Source organism: Labrus bergylta, chromosome 11 (assembly GCF_963930695.1).
Source record: "Labrus bergylta chromosome 11, fLabBer1.1, whole genome shotgun sequence".
NCBI classification, from domain to species: domain Eukaryota; kingdom Metazoa; phylum Chordata; class Actinopteri; order Labriformes; family Labridae; genus Labrus; species Labrus bergylta.
In genome coordinates this window covers 2,920,720-2,937,992 of record NC_089205.1, presented here as the reverse complement: position 1 = coordinate 2,937,992, position 17,273 = coordinate 2,920,720, and the positions used below count along the sequence as shown (strand labels likewise).

At 38.4% G+C, this 17,273-nt stretch overlaps 2 protein-coding genes and 1 long non-coding RNA gene across 3 annotated transcripts; all 3 read right to left on the bottom strand.

Annotated features, from left to right (window-relative positions):
• Nucleotides 1–1,107: 1,107 nt before the first annotated feature.
• On the bottom strand, nt 1,108–2,396 carry pglyrp5 (peptidoglycan recognition protein 5). Its single transcript, XM_020655615.3, has 4 exons — nt 2,019–2,396; nt 1,720–1,915; nt 1,488–1,606; nt 1,108–1,307 (listed from the first exon to the last, which is right to left on the bottom strand). The coding sequence occupies exons 1-4, from the start codon at nt 2,029–2,031 to the stop codon at nt 1,132–1,134; spliced, it is 504 nt and encodes a 167-aa protein (XP_020511271.1). The 5' UTR covers nt 2,032–2,396; the 3' UTR covers nt 1,108–1,131.
• Nucleotides 2,397–2,530: 134 nt separating this feature from the next.
• polr2i (RNA polymerase II subunit I) lies at nt 2,531–8,682 on the bottom strand. Its single transcript, XM_020655616.3, has 6 exons — nt 8,516–8,682; nt 8,265–8,319; nt 6,303–6,376; nt 5,218–5,292; nt 4,317–4,368; nt 2,531–2,842 (listed from the first exon to the last, which is right to left on the bottom strand). Exons 1-6 carry the CDS (start codon nt 8,575–8,577, stop codon nt 2,780–2,782), a joined length of 381 nt encoding a protein of 126 aa, XP_020511272.1. The 5' UTR covers nt 8,578–8,682; the 3' UTR covers nt 2,531–2,779.
• Nucleotides 8,683–10,632: 1,950 nt separating this feature from the next.
• Nucleotides 10,633–11,825, bottom strand: LOC110000364 (uncharacterized). The gene is made up of 3 exons (XR_010667139.1): nt 11,791–11,825; nt 10,933–10,996; nt 10,633–10,675 (listed from the first exon to the last, which is right to left on the bottom strand). It is a non-coding gene; the product is annotated as an uncharacterized lncRNA (long non-coding RNA).
• Between the last annotated feature and the right edge of the window lie 5,448 nt (nt 11,826–17,273).

Here is a 17,273-nt window from a genome sequence, read left to right as displayed (position 1 = left end):
GCCACCGGCATCATCCAGAAGTCTCACTAGCTCCATCTATAGGTTATGAAGCCACTGCTTTACTGAAATAAGACATGAATTAGATGTTCAGCTAGTCCAGTTAACAACACAATCTGATCTCCATTCCCACTCTTTGCCCCTTTATTTAATATTCCCATGCTTATCAGCCCCTCCTCTGAACAAGTTTTTGGAACCATGATAATTTTAATAAAACCCAAAACCATTGTCATCTGTTCATCTGCGCCCTCCTTTGGCCCTGGGTAAGTTTTACCCAACATGCTCTTCACAAGAGCCAGAGATAATAATAACATTCACATAACAACTCTGGAAGGTCTCAATATTGGAACGGGTCCCTCATAATGAATACCCCGGATTTATCATCATTGCATCCTGTATAAAGTTGGTTGGCCTTCATGAACAGTAAGATGTGAAAGGCATTGGCTGTTTATTCATAAAGCACTTTCTAGTCATTTACCAGCATACACTATATGAGCATATTCTTTATCAAACTGGGCTGATAATCATCATCGGACTCCATTATGTGACTGGCTTATGTTGAAGGTTCCACAAGTAAACACTAACATTGGAAAACATTTTAACCTTTTGTGCTGCACACACCTGGAACACCTTACATAACACACAACATACACTCTACAATGGGTGATTTTAAAAACATGACGCTGTTTTTAACTGCATTCTCTGCTTGCTTATTTTCCTGTCACTTAATTTATACATTTCGTCTCTGTTTTTGTGACACCATTGGAAATGAGGGCTTGCCCTCAATGATTTCTTGAGATTAAATAAAAGTTGAATGACTTTCCAAAAGGCCAGAAGCCCAACATTAAAACAGGTTTATTTCATATGGAGTTTTTTATAGGTCACATGTATTGCCTACCATATAAATATTAAATTTGAACTGCCATGACTACACTTTAACAAGACTTTCAGTTTCTAAACTGTAAAAAGCTCTTAGTCTCCACGTATACGCTCCACGCTGTAAAGCCTGCGGAACCTGTTCAACCTGTTTTCTTAGTAATTTGTAGAACCTGGATAAAATAATGTAGACAGGAAATTACCATTGAAGGTAGTGAAAGAATTCTCCACCAGTTTCATCTTTATATGCAGTGAGATTTATTTGGCATTTCTCAGTTGTGGTAGAGCAGCATACAGTTGATCTCCGGGACATTCTGTTGAACCCAGATCCCGGTGCCCAAACAGGACAAACTCTGGATCCAAAAAGCTCTGACAAACTCCGAACTGCAGCAGCTGTTTGACTGACGATATTGCCTCTTTGCTTGGTGTATCATCTGAAATCAAAAAAAAAAAAAAAATAAATAAATAAATAAATAAAAGAGTCTGAATATGCACACTGAACAGATTAAATTGAATTTTTTTGATCGACAGCAACAGATTTCATACAACCACCGTGAAGGCTTCTGAAAGCTGCAGCTTTATATGCAGGAAAAACAGTAAATGAGTTCACTTACTGTTGAAATTGCCCATGAAGGCAATCCCCAATGAGTCATGATTATTGCCTTTGGCATGCGCTCCTACCACACCCCAGCCACGGCCTTCAAACACTGTGCCATCACCTGCAACAAGGAAACTAAAACACATAACACAATAAAGGACACTTTAGCATTAAAATCCATCAAACACTTCATACATCCAATACTTTTTTAAGGGATTACATATGCCTCGACTGTTAAACCTACTCACTTGTATCCAATGTCGTCAAATTTTTTGTCCGTCATATGCCCTCTCTGAATGCTGACCAGTTGGGTCTTACACTCGTTCAGGTCTTTGCATGCTTGGACAGCAGTATGGTGTATAACTACTTTCTTAGCAAAGCCTTTTAAAGTCTCCTTCTTCCGAGGGGGAGCTGCTCCCCACTGCTCCCTCGAAACAACATTCACTGAAAAGCAATTTCAAGAGCATAAAAGGCATTTTCTAATAACCAAACTCTAAATATCAAAAGGTGGCTTGTGTCATAATCAGCATGTTGTTCGTTGCATTACCTTGTTGGGCCATACCTCCAGATGCCTGTAGTGTTCTTGAATGATCAGCAGCAGACGATGCAGATGCATTATCAAGGAATGTGTGTGAGGAGGTGTGGTCATGGGAAGTACAACTTCCTTATTCTGTGTTCCTTGTGGATACATGTCCTTTTAATCTTCACACACAGTATTACCAACAAGTGGTGTATGCAGAGTAATATTCAACAGTTGCCCCACAGGCTGTTTGGAATATACATGTTTGTGAAAGAAGGAAGTGGAGTGGATACAGTCAGACAGCCACAGTGACAGAAAACCTGTTGCTCTTTGTGTCCGACTGATCAGGCATGACTGCTCCAAAATGATGTCAGGAGTCATGGACATTTTAGGATGAACTCAGAAGTATCATTGTTGAAAAATGAAGTGACACGATTGCTTTACCATTAGAGGAAACAGGAAGTGGTACAACTCTGGGGTTGTCTGCTGATTTTCAGAATGTGTTACACAGTTTCATAAAAGACTCAAAGACATTTGAAAAAAGTGATTCTTTTAATCTAACAAAACACTTCAAAATGACAACTTAAAAATAAACTATTAATACATCATATTCAAAAGATGGTTTCTAACAAACTGTAAGTCATCATACAAAGACATGTAAATAAACATATCAGTGCTGCTGTTTGAAAACAAACTGCACACTGAGACTAAAAGAAAACAGACCCGCATCTGAGACTTCTAATTTTTACTGTAAATACAAATGATTGTCCCAGTCATAATTATCCACTTTACTCTGTCCATCTGTGTCCACAGTGAGGGGCCGTGCAGACGTAGTACAGTCTCATAGCATCCTGTCAGGAGAAACATATTTTTCATTTACTACTCCCTCAGGCATCAGTTTAATTTACTACCCTCTTAAGTCAGAAGCAAATGTCCACTTCCAAAAAACAGATTTATATTTTTTTCTACATAAATCTCTTAAACAACTTCAGACCTGCTCAAAACTACCAAACATTCAATCATTTTTAGGAATTTAACCCTTTAAATGCCAGTTTGATTACATGATGTCACTGTTGTTATTTAAGAAAATAACACAAAAATGAGTTATTATCCATATAACGAATATTTGGTGGCTGGGGGATTTTTAAAAAAATCAGTCTTAGATATGTCAAAGATTATCCAAAATATTGTCTTTGCTGCTTTATTAATTTTTGTGTAGCATCAGATTTAAAATATAGTTCCCTGTTTGGACATTGGAGGGTGAAAATGTCCAAAAAACTAATATAAAAATAGAACAGATTCATATTTTTTTTGCATAAATCTCTTAAAGAACTCCAGCCCTGCTCAAAACTATCAAATACTAAATAATTATCAGGAATTTAACCATTGAAATGCCAGTCTGATTACATGATTTCTGGCATTTATAGGGTTAAAGTCTGATTGTAATCCTGGTGGTTCCTCACACATCGAGCAATTATGCACAATTAGCTTCTAAAGCAGCACATTTAAAGAAGTGCACATATGGGCACAATGCTGCATTTTCTGTTAATGCTTTATTAAATGTTGACAAGAGTTTGGAGCAGTATGAACTTGTGCTTCACAGTGCATCTCCCACAATCAAAGGAGCATACACCTAAACTGAGCAGGGTTTTTTATTCAAAGGAAGAATGTGCAACTTTTTGATCCAGTAGATGTTGCCCTTCAGCACCAGCATTAAACCATAACAAACAGCTGTTTTAGCGAAACCTCCGCTATTCTGAAGCCTCAGCTCTCCTCTAGCAGCACACCTCAAACCCCTCTCCACTCCATTCACATGACGGAGTTATCAATTAGAACTCACCACAGTAAAGCACCATTGAACACAAGCAGTGGACAAAATCGTCCTTTGCTTGAGCTGCAACTTCCTGTGGCCTGCATTGTTGTGTTAGTATGCTAATGTTAGCACACTTTGATAACTCATAGCTTCATGTTGCAAACACATTGACACAGAATGACCGTCATCTTAACACACTTACATGACATCCAAATAAGCAGTGAGTAGACTGTGTTATTCTTCTTCTCTCTAGTCCTTTACTAAAACAGCTTTATACACAAGGCCATCCCGTCCATGTAATCACACTTCTCACTCATTGTAGACAGTCATAACTCAGAGACATACACAGAGGAAACTTGACTTCTGATATATATATGTGTAAAATGTTGCACATTCTTCCTTTAAACTCACTATAAATAAGTTCATCATTCAACACTTCATCAAAAAAATCTTAAGTATCCTTTTAAAGTTTAGGCCATGCATTGTGTATTTAATGTTTTCGGAGACATTACCTCAGCCTTCATACTGTGAGATTGGAAGAAAACTGCCTCCTTGTGGCCACATCTGAGAAGACGCATAGCACATTAATAGAAACCATTACTATCACAGTTGCTCAACTAAAAGTCACAACATTACATGTTACAATCATTTTAATCACGGAGGGAATGGCATAACCTCTTTAAAAAAAAGTAGGGGTACAACGGCCGAGTATTTTGTTTTAACCAAAACCTTCTTTTAAATAGAAAGGGTTTGTTATTTAATGTACAAAGTTTTTATCCCAAAAAGCTTTTATGCCCTGTGTATAATTTAATACATGTTGGTTTTAGTAGTTTTTCACCACCCATTTCAAAATAAAATGACAGTCAGAAATCAGCAGTCCCAAGACAAAGAGGGCAGAGTATTGTGTGTACCTGGTTAAACAAAAGTACTAAACGATGGGATGGGTAGGTTACCTCTTGTACATGCATCATCACATCGTACTACTGGAGAGTCGTGGATTTTCCCTTAGACCTCCGAGTTCTTGGGGGCTTTGTCCAGCCAACCATGAATATTAGCATGTGTCCAAAATTTCAAGTAAACTCAACCTCTGCTTCGGAACAATGTGAATCCTTTGCAGCTTTTGTTCAAAATGATTATCGAGAGGAACGGTGTCATTGTTTAGGTTATTGGTCATGTCTATAGTACTTGTGCATGATCAACCATACTGTGCCAAAGCACACCCCTTCTGTGTCAAGGCCATGGAAGTGTACCATGGAACCATTAACACTAGTCAAACAAACCCCCAAAAGAGGGGACAATCATGCTTAAGCACGGTACTTTGCTAAGGTGAGTTTTTATTACCCTTTAAAAAATAAAATACACTATTGGCGATTTCAAAATGGACACATTGACGCTGACAACAGTAAAACTTACTTGGGACAGGGGTGGTCCTCTGTCCTTGGTAGTGTTGGATCTTGAGATACATCAGCAATGATCTGCGTCAGCTCACTGGAGAGAAACATGATATCAGTGAAATGTGCACGGTCATGTATTAAAGGGCATTATAAACAGTGACTTATTATGAATGGTATGCCTTATTTGGTGAAGAGTGAAATCATGCACTTCATACACTTGAATTTGTAAGTAACCCATTATATCTAAACACCATCTATGTAAATAATGTCTTAGATATGTTGCGTTATAAAAACATGTTGGTGTCCAACTTAGGCAAACTAACATGCAAATACCTGACACAGCCAGCAGGCAATTTCATTCTCCTTTTACGGGATGGTTAGAAATAAAGTCTAGGCACAGCATTTTCTCTGCTGTATTGCTTTTGGAGCATGGTCCCTGTAGTTGACTATACATTACATTACAGCAGACAGTCTTTGTCTAGATAAATCAAGCTGCTACATCAGAATCAAACAGACCACCAAAGCAGCTGTCTCCTATTTCACTGGTTGCATGGTAAATCGAACATACAGATAGATGTGCATAGCACTAAGCAGCTGGTTTGCAGTGGTCTACATGTAGAGATAGACTAAGTAGCACGAGTGCAAAAAACAACTTTGGGTTTCTCAAAGTCTGGTTCCAGCCAAGTGTGTGTAGCTATTTGTGTCTGAGGAGCAAACTAAATAACTGTCTACAACAAAAGTATTCATCCCCTGTCGCTTATTACTTCATGTTATACTGCTTGTACAACTATTATGTAAAATCACTAGGACAAGAGAGGATGTACTGAAAATCAGTTTGACTGTGATTAACAAAGGCACGCAACCGGCTGCCCCAAGTCCATGACTGAAGCCTTGCTGAAATTCAACAGCACTTTTTTATTTTGTTTAATTTACTAAAATCAAGATCCATTCAAATGCAATTTGATGTTGCTTGAAAAAAGTAATCTATAAGAGGGGTGGGGTGTAACTAACTGTTGTTCGGGGGTTTAAAGTAAATGTTTGAATAAAAATATGAAAAACACATTATGATTAGTTGGACAATTTGTGCGACTTGTTTTTACTTACTCGACTTCATGGGTGATCTTGTTGACATAGATGCAGCTGTTGTCTGCCTCCTGCTGGTAGTCACAGTTCCTGCACTGTACACAGGATATTTGTTTAGTCGTTTGTAAGAGCTACACAATAGACAACAATTGAACTTTCGAGCCATCCCTGTAGACTTGTATTGTTCTTTTGTCTACTTTAGTTCAATATACATATTGTATATAATTATATGCAATTGTTTTACACTCAATTATTAATATTATAGTTTTGGGTTTTTGGATCCTTTAACCACTTGTTTCTATTTCTTTTACTGTTTTTACCTTCTTATTGCTGTTCTCTTTTTATTTGCTTTTAGCTCTTTTAGTTTCTTACATCTTTTTAAATCTTTGCTCCTCTTGGTCTCAGCTCGTGTTGTTGGGTTCTTGTGATGGTTCTTGTGTTTCCAGGGTTCTTATGATGGTTCTTATGATGGTTCTTGTGTTTCCAGGGTTCTTATGATGGTTCTTGTGTTTCCTGGGTTCTTATGATGGTTCTTATGATGGTTCTTGTGTTTCCTGAGTTCTTATGATGGTTCTTATGATGGTTCTTGTGTTTCCAGGGTTCTTATGATGGTTCTTGTGTTTCCTGGGTTCTTATGATGGTTCTTGTATTGCCTGGGTTCTTATGATGGTTCTTGTGTTTCCAGGGTTCTTATGATGGTTCTTGTGTTGCCTGGGTTCTTATGATGGTTCTTGTGTTGCCTGGGTTCTTATGATGGTTCTTGTGTTTCCTGGGTTCTTGTGATGGTTCTTGTGTTTCCTGGGTTCTTATGATGGTTCTTGTGTTTCCTGGGTTCTTGTGTTGCCTGGGTTCTTATGATGGTTCTTGTGTTTCCTGGGTTCTTATGATGGTTCTTGTGTTTCCTGGGTTCTTGTGATGGTTCTTGTGTTGCCTGGGTTCTTATGATGGTTCTTGTGTTTCCTGGGTTCTTATGATGGTTCTTGTGTTGCCTGGGTTCTTATGATGGTTCTTGTGTTTCCTGGGTTCTTATGATGGTTCTTGTGATGGTCAGGTTATATATGTCTGTTGGGTATCGTGCACTATGGGATCTTTTCTGTTGAACTGTATTTAATTATTTTTAGTATTTAGCATTTGTTATGTTCTTGCTGTTGTTTGGTTTAGTTTGTTCTTGTTTTGCTGTTTGTCAAAGCACTTTCTAAACCTGTGTTTTTAAAAGGTGGTATATAAATAAAGTTATTATTATTATTATTATTATAGGTTTTCATGTGTTTGCTTACAATGATCTGGTATGCATATCAATCAATCAATCAATCAATCAAGGATACCACTTATGATTTCTCTCTCTTCAAATAATATTATACAGGGTCACCTAGCTCAGTTGTGTAGGGACATGGGTTGTGTAGGGTTAGGAACTGGAGGGTTGCCTGTTCAATTCCCGGAGCTGACCAAGTCTGGAATTTGGTCTAATTGCTGAAGAGGTCCCAGCTCACTTCATGAGCACTGCCAAGGTTCCCTTGAGCAAAGGACCGAACCCCCATCAGCGAAGGAGCAGCCCCCTCACTCTGACATGCTCTGTTAGTGAATGTCCACAGCATCCTTTTAGTGCATGTGTGTGTATTTCAGGAGATGTGTGTGTTAGCATGTTCAATGACAGAGTGTACAATTACATTTCCTCTCGTGGGATGAATAAAGTCTATCTTATTCTTCAACCAAGTCAGGTTTGAGAAACCCACTTGACTGGAAAACGAATTGGTTTAAAAACAAAGTAAATTACTTTGTCTAGTGTCTGATATGTCCACGTATAATTTGTTGTGGTGTAGTACGAATCCACCAACAGCATCATCACTTGTGCTCAGCTTATTACAGATAGCTAACATTTGTGGGATCGTTTAAGCCATGGTTTCTTTGTCATGAAGTGATTAACACAATCATACTCGCTGCAGTGAGCGACATGTAGTGAATGTTTAGTGAGCAGAAACTTACCGCGTAGAGCAGAATACGGTTTTCTTTGTCTTCTTTGGGGTATAACATGTTGTTACTGAAAAACAGAATCAGGGAATTTAGTCTGTTTCACCGACTTCATATTACTTAACGAAATTAAACTTAACTATAACTCTAATTTTCCTAATAAGCCAGTCAGGGTTGAACATGCGTTTACTGAACTCGGTGCTCAATGTTGGACAGCTAGCTTATTAAATTGGCTTATCTAAAACTTATTCCGACAAAAAACTCACCATTCTTGGCAAAACCGTATCCCAACAAACCCTGGCTCGTATGTTCCAGTTTCTAAATCCATTTTATAAACTATAGCTTGAAGCAAAACGTGATACAGATATACAGAAACGTGAAACGTGATGCTCCGTCCCGTCTACAAACACTATCGTTTCCACCGGTTTGAAAACAGATCGTATGCGCATGCGTCAACAACTGTGCTGTGACGATTTCTTAGACAGCGCCTCCACATGGTCGGGAGACCGAAAAATAGCTTGGTCTTCTAATCAATGATTGAAGGTGACTACAGGAGCATACGTTGTTTTTACGATAAAGTCTGTGAAACAAAAGTTTGATATCAGTTGTATTTTAAAGAATTCATATTTTAAAAGGACATTTGAAGAAAGCAAAAGAGACTTGTAGTGACCAATTTTAACAAACCCAATATTGTTTGTAAAGGTCACTTGAGGGATGAATGTGGAAGCTTTCGGACGCGTGCTTAGCTCGAAGAAATTAACACAGTCCATTGATGATTTGATTTGGATATTTCAATCCATTTATTTTAAACACTTCTTATCAAATAAAGGAAAATATGACGAACCACTGTCTATAAATAAAACAAACAAATCCGCGTTGGATGCGTTTAACTCCGACAGGCTGACACGGTAAAAAAAAACAACTGTTTGCCTCCATTCAATCACCTGTCCCACCTCACCTGGAGCCTTACTTTAACCACAGCATCCGCCCAGGCTACACATAGTGCCCAGTAGAGGGCCAACACACACAACCATAAGGAAAATACCATGACACAAAACAAACACATAATTTGGCTCCAACAAGACTACTGACATGACTAATTAACTACTAGTGTAGCCTACTTGGTAGGCTTTGGAGGATTTAACATTGTTCCCTTTAGTTTATAGCATCCATTACCCATTCTTCAGTTGTTTTACCTCATGATCCCACTTCCCAATGTCTTTCTAATACTTTCAAAGTAGCTGCATACTATCTTTCTTTCTAATTATTTCCCTAATTTTTGAGCGGTTTTGCAATGAATATTTTTCCCACGTTTTGTTTTCCACTAAAAGCAGTCTTGTTAAGACATGACTGATCAAACCTTAATGTTCTCTAAACACCTTTCTACCTTTTACATTTACCTTTTTAACACCTTGTTCTTCCTTTTCCCCTTACAAACAGGAACAGCCATGATATCTTTCTAATTTGTTGCTGAGGACAACTTGTCTTTATTCCATCTCATGATCACATTCAAATCAGATATCATATTGTATCCTTTTGTTTGTATAAGATCTGCAAAAGCTCTGGGAAATTAGCCTGATTGATAATAAAAAAAATAAGTGTCCTCACCTAATTCTTCTGTTTAAACTGAATTGAAGCCGTGCAGTATAACTGTGGTAATGGAACCCAAAGTTTATCTTCGTCAAAAAAACACAAAAAAAACATCTTATTGTCAAGAACTTTATTGACATTTTGACACTTCACTCATCAACCCAAACACATTCCAACAAACACAGTGTCATTATCTTCGGTTGCAAAGATATCACTTCTGCCAGGCCCCCAGAGTTTCACCCAGACTTTTTCATTTGTACACAGTTTGATCACACTGCTCACACTCGCCACTTGGCTACATTTATCAGGCAGAGTGGTGTGATACAGAGACACTACTTTGGTTCCGTCTTTGATTATAAAACACTGGCCACGCCCATACACAGAAGCATGCACAGTGAAGTGATAGAGGCCATCCTTTGGGCAGGTGAAGATGCCTGTGTTAGGGCAGTAGCCTCCTCCCTCGTTGACCAGTACAGTGCCAAACTTCAGGACTCCAGAGTGAGTGGGGTAGCTATCAGAGACATTCAGCTTGGCTGTGAAGCCTACTGTGCCTAAGAAACAAAACTTATGTGTTCTTCATACCACGCAAAGATAAATAAATAATAGATATGGCAAACACTCTTGTCTGTCAATATTGTCATTAAGTTAGGATCAAAACAAATAATTTAATTATAGCCAATTTGTCAAATATTTTTATACTAAAAGTTAGTCTCTTAAATATTTAAAAGACTGGTGATGTCGGTGGAGATCATTATATTGTAATAACTGTTTGTTTATTTACCTGATGGGCAATGATGAGCCATGACTACGTCCTCTGATGATGTCCTGGTTTGATTCTGTTTAACACAAAAATTAAAACATACAACAACGTTTTGTAACTTAAGAGTATTAACTGTGTGCAAGCCTTACAATTAGATAAAGGTGAACATACAGTACATATAGTTGCATGTAATGTAAGAGGTTGGAAGTTAATGAAGCATTACAGAGCAAAACAGTGACCGCCTACATCTTCGGCAGCTCTGGTTTTGTGTTGTTTATCTTGTAGTTTGTGTTCTGTGAATATATTCAATTACTCCCTGCAGTGATAACTCACAGCAGCTCGGAGCTTTTCATCTTTACGCACACATGGAGGGGTTTACGAGAGTTTGAAACGTTCCCTAAGAAATTAAACACAGACAAAGCAGAATAATTAAATGTTACCCAAGACTTTTGAGTTTTGTCTGTCATCCTTGTAATAACGTCAAAACAGCTTGTGACGGTGCGCAAATACAATTTGGCTAGAGACGCGCCGCCCGGCTCCTCTGCTCATTCCCTACAGTAGATAGAATAAAGGAATCTTTAAAATAAAATCTGTACTGCATAAAGTGTATTAATGTTACTTAAGGGTACATCAGCGTTTTCTTGAAATGTCTTTTTTTTTTACATAACGAGGGAGAAAAAGCTGTTAAAAAGTGGTGCTGCCAGCCTGGTCCGTGAGAGACAGACATGCGGACGAGTGAGAGTCGTGGAGGGACAGTGCAGTTACGCACAGAGATGGAGGGTCAAGAAACTGGAACATCTAATGATCATCATTTCTAATGTAACTCAGTTTAAGACACTGCAGACTGTTGTCTCAGACTGATGCTGTCCAAACCGCTTTAACATGCGTTAAGTGCGCTTACATGTCTGCAGATCCGCACGTCACCCTCACTGCTCTGTTTATTAAAAACTATAAACCATAAAGTGGTCATAGCCAACTTGAGAACTTTAGGTTTTAGGTAAAGGTCTGCTGGTGTTAAAATAAAATAAGTGAGCCGTTCTAATCCTGAACATTCAAATTAATCAATACAAGAAGAATTTGTGCAGCATTAAGAATTACGTCATCATATAGAAAGATTTCTCTCAGCTGCCCCCAACTAAAACGTAGGCTACTTCCAGCGTCCCTGAACCAGACACTGGCTATGTCACTAACCTCAGTGGAGCCTTTTGGAGTTACGGTCTGCGTCGATGCGTCTGCGAAGGTGACAGGTGAACAGCCGCTCCCTGCTTTTAAATTGGTCAAGGCAGCCGCCCCTAAAGTTGAAGTGCTCACGTGATCTCTATGGTAAATGCTACGGACTCCAGAGCGAGCAGGAGAGTGAATTTGCCCCTTAGTAAATCTCCTTTTCCGAACAAAAGTCCTAAATACCAAAGTCTTACCATAAAACTGGTTATGAGATACACATCCGTTTTTCAAAATAAGGTGTTAACAATTAAAAACAGTTTTCAAGTAAACTCGACCTCTGCTTCGGAACAATGTGAATCCTTTGCAGCTTTTGTTCAAAATGATTATTGAGAGGAACAGTGTCATCGTTAAGGTTATCTCAACCGGAAGGTCAAGGGTTTGATCCCCAGCTGAGCAACATGTCCGATGTGTCCTTGGGCAAGACACTTAACCCTGCATTGCTCCCGCTGCTTCAGTGGCAGTGTATGAATGGATTAGTACTTACTCTCTGATGTACGTCACTTTGGATAAAAGCATCTGCTAAGTGAATTGTAACATTGTAACATTATTGTGCATGATCAACCATACTGTGCCAAAGCACACCCCTTCTGTGTCAAGGCATGGAAGTGTACCATGGTACCATTAACACTAGTCAAACAAACTGGGCTTTGGGGGTCAAATGTGCTTGGGCATGGTACAGACTGTCTCATGTGAGTGAACACTAAGACTTTACTTAGTCCTTTTCTCTAGTCAAAACTAACCAGGCTTATACCCTTTAAAAAACAGATCAACTCTTGAAGATTTCTTCTTCAAAGAGGTGTGCTTATAGGCATGGTAAAGTTCATGCATGAGCACAAGCACGCGGGTATACAACGTTGAAAGCAGGGTCTGAAATTAACTTTTTGACTCACCGGCCAAGGTGGCAGGTAGATGAAAAAATTCACTGGCCAAACATATTTTTTTACCGGCCAAAATAACAAATTGTGTTTTTGTGTCCTATACACATCTGTTACAGAACATTTAATTGAGAAGGCATTATGTTTTGTTTAATCAGAACAGATTTAAGTCACAGATTAGATAATTTCACCAGATCAGGAAATGTAAAAAAATACATTTGCTGGCCTTTACTTTTTTTCTTAATGTATTATTTGTAGGCAGTAGTCTATCTACTATCTATGTAAATAATGTCTTAGATATGTTGCATTATAAAAACATGTTGGTGTCCAACTTAGGCAAACTAACATGCAAATACCTGGCACAGCCAGCAGGCAATTTCATTCTCCTTTTACGGGATGGTTAGAAATAAAGTCTAGGCACAGCATTTTCTCTAGTCAAAACTAACCAGGCTTGAAAATAATTTGTTATGTTTGCTTATTTTTTTTTGCTGTTTTGTGATGTATCATATATCAGGTTGTATCTTCATTATTTTGAATTACATTTTTGAGTTTAATCTGAATTTGAGCAGAATTTACCTTTAATTGTCCGAAAAACTAAACAGTAGAATCTGCTGAAAATTCACAGGACCACAGCCAACCTACTTTTGTTCTTTAAAAACATGAAGTGAGGGCAGGTTTTAGTTGCGGATACGTGCGGTAGTGTTGTGTGTGTTCTTTAATATTTTCTCCCTACCTCTCTCTCTCGTTTGCTCCCCATGTGTTGCTCCTCAGCCCCAGTGTGCCCAGCCACGCCTGTGGCTATTAACCAATCAGGGGCTGAGAAACTCTTGTGTAATCTTTCTGTGGAAGGCGATAAAGTTCTGTGTGATCCTTCTGTGGAAGGGGTGTGTTTTGATTGAGGCCTTATTGTTCTTGCTTGTTAGTGCTTTACTTTTGTTCAAGATATAGATTGGCTTCTCTTTTGTTTTGTGTTTTGTAGAAGAAACTTGTTTTGTGTTAACCATTTGTATTTAGTTTGGTAATAAATCATTTTTAAACAGTTTCCCCAGATTGGAACTGACACAGACTCCTCTATAATTATTGTGATTCAGTTTATCTCCATTTTTGAAAATAGGAGTAATCAGACCCTTGTTCCAAATATCAGGATTTAAGTGACTTTTTAATACTAAATTAAATAATTGAAGCAGAGCTGCTTGAAGTTCACTGCTGCCATGTTTTAAGGTCTCAGCATGGACATCATCGATACCACACGCCTTTCCATTTTTCAGGTTAGACATTTTGTACTGTAGTTCTTCCATTGAAATGGGACTGTCCAAAGTATTTTGATTTTCTTTAAAAATGTTTTCTAATGATTTCAATTTGTCTATTGAAGTGCATGTGCAAACCATATTGTTCTGGATTTTCATATAAAGAGGAGAAGTAGCTTTTTCAAATGTCACCATTCTGAATGGCAAGGTTATTCTTATGGTTGCCTTGGTTAAATTTTGTCCAAAGCTTCAAGAAAACAGTTTAATCTATTGCCTTTTAAATTTTACCTAATTCATTGTCTGTGTTTTGAGCCTCCTTCTGATTGATTATCTTTTCATATTGTTGAAGGGCAATGAGGTATTCATTGTCAAGGTTTGAGACAATCTGAGAGGAGGACCCAGATGCAGATCTAACAAAAACGATATATTTAAAATACAGATTAAAAGTCCAAAACACGAAAAAACAAGGAGACACTAGCAAACTGCCGACTAAACTGACATACGACAAACCACAACATACAATAAACTGACACAGAGGGGGAGAAACACAGAGACTAAATAGACACAGGGGTAATCAGACACAGGTGAGACTAACAAGACACAGGAGAGGACAATCAGGGCGATCACACAGCGGTAGGAATATAAGAAACAGTGAGGACAACTACAAACTAAATCAGGAAACTCTAAAGACACACAGAACTCAAGAATGAAACAAAACACATTAGAACATAAAGAAACACTAGCATACGAAGTTACAAAATAACACATGAAACACTAAAGACTAACCTAGAAAACACACAAGGGAAACAACACCATCAGGGAAGAATGAGAACTAAAAACAACAAGAAAATCTAAACTCTGAAAATAAGAAACCAAATCATGACATTCATGAAGCAGTTCTTTGTTTTCAGGGTCGTTGTGTTTCCTGTTTGACAGGTTTCTGAGATTTTTAACTTCATGCACACGTGCTTGTACTCTTGCATGAAGTGTACCGTGCAGAAGCACACCTCTCCAAAGTGTGCCAAAGCCAAGGAAGTGTACCGTGCCTGAGCACGATACGGAGCGGTCACACTGCCCAAACGAACTGGACTTTAGGGTTGAAGCGTGCTTGGGCACGGTACGGAGGGCCAGTGAGGGCGCGGTCTCACTGGCCCTCCACGCACGGTACACTTCATGCACAAGCACAAGCACGTGGTTACACAACGCCGACAGCCTTCATTATGGAGAAATCCAGAGTGTTCTGTCTGTATCTGACTAACATGACACAATATAAAACACAAAGTAGCTGTCATGTTCTCTGTGTTGTCCTCCGATGTGTGGAGTCATAATTACGAGATCATAAAGTCATAATTATGAGATAAAAAGTCGAAATTACGAGATAGTAAAGTCATGTGCTCCAGCTGGCATTGTAGTCCCTGCGTCCCCTCACTCGCCCAACTATGTAAACGCTATGCAATCCTAAACAAGGTAACTAATTCTACCAAATGTATTAAATGTTAGATGCTGATAAATAGTTGTCTCTTTTAATCCGGTTGTCGTTAGAACTAAACACATTACATTACTGTTTACGTAGCGCTGACGTTGACGCAAATGTCAATGTAGCCTATAGGCTACTACACAGTTATTTTGTAGGCTCACGGTACTAGATGGTGTCCCTGAAACGTAAACAAAGTGTTGCAGTGAGGCGGCTATCGGCCTTCGCATTGCTCTCTGAGTAAGGAGTAAGGGGGGTCATCACGATACATGTAACCTAAAGCCATGAAGACCCGAAATCTGTTGAATAGTTATGCAGATGCACACAGACGTATCATGGACCTCGTATGCCTCGGTGTCAATGCTAGCACTGATTATGCATGGATATCTCAGCTAGTTGCCGAGTCACCTCGGCGCTGGGTAATGTCAGGAGGGGGTTTTACTTTTTACTGTTTGAAAATGACGTGCTGCTTCATCTCCTCACCGGCCCCGGGCCCCCACAGACCAGACACCTGTGTTCTTTTCATTGCTACTCTGTAACAGTGGCGATAACATTTTATGATGCTGTAATTCATTAAAACATTCAGAATATTTTACCATTTTATATTTTACAAAAACATATTTATATTTTGAAAAGATGTATTGTTGATCAAGGCTTCTGTATTTTATTGATAATTGATTCAACATCCAGCTATGCATGTTATTACAAGCTATAGTTTTTTTTAAGGTAGGCCTACTTGATCAATCAGTGCTGTCATAAGCTGCTTCACATTAAATCAAATGGAGTGATTATGCCTTCTTACCCATTTTAAGTAGTGAGTTTGTAATAGCATCATAGGTCAGGTTTTGATCAGGTGACTTATTTTTTAAAAACACTACCAGAGACATGAAACACAAAATGAGACTGCTCCCTTTCTTTATAGTAAAACAAAAGGTTTTTGCTTATCTAAACATTGACTGGAAAGATGCTTAAAAACCAAAACTACAAAGGAAAATATTTTGGTAGGAAAGAACTGTCAGAGATTTTATGTATTTAAGGTTATAATGTTTGCGCTTTAATTCTATTTAACATAGGTGCAGAGGGTTTTTGAACTGTAACAAGATGGATGAGCTCAGGGACTACTTGAGACGTACAGCGAATGGAACAGGAGAAGGTACTTATATAGGAACTGAATCATATATTAATATTAAAAAACAAAAGTTGAGATCAGCTTCACAAATATGTTTGGCTTTATGCAGGTTGTTCATTATTATAATTGAAAGCACTTTACCAAATAATTAATTAAATATTTCTCACTTTTAGATTGATACCAGTGTCATAAACCTCATGACAGATGAACAGCTAAGGGATTATCTGCCATCATATGGTGATCGGCTGGCTGTTTTTGGATACTGCAGATGCAAGGAAAACAAACCAAGGAGTTGCAAGATGAAGGTTTTTGATTGGCTTAGAGGAAAACTCTCAAGAAGTAAGGGTGATCATGTGCCTGAAAGAGAACATCACACTATTCCAAAGAACGCCCTAAAGAATCAGAGAAAAATAGAGATAGGATGGATGCATTTCAGAGAAGGAGGATTTGTGCAGGTACGCACCAAAAAGGGTGGAGGGACCAGAAAAAAGAGTGTCTCAAAGTAAAGTAAAAAAAAGAACTTGCTAGAAAAGGCTCTGCACTTGTTTTTTCCAGATGGAAAAAATGCAGAGGGTACCCTTACTGATTTTGACATTGATCTGACCGATTTTCAGCAGCATCCATTGGACGATACTATCACAGTTAGAGAACTGTATGAAAAGACAAAGTTACCTCTCTTACGTTTCTATTTAACAACCAAGAAGCAAGACATACATCTGGAGGAG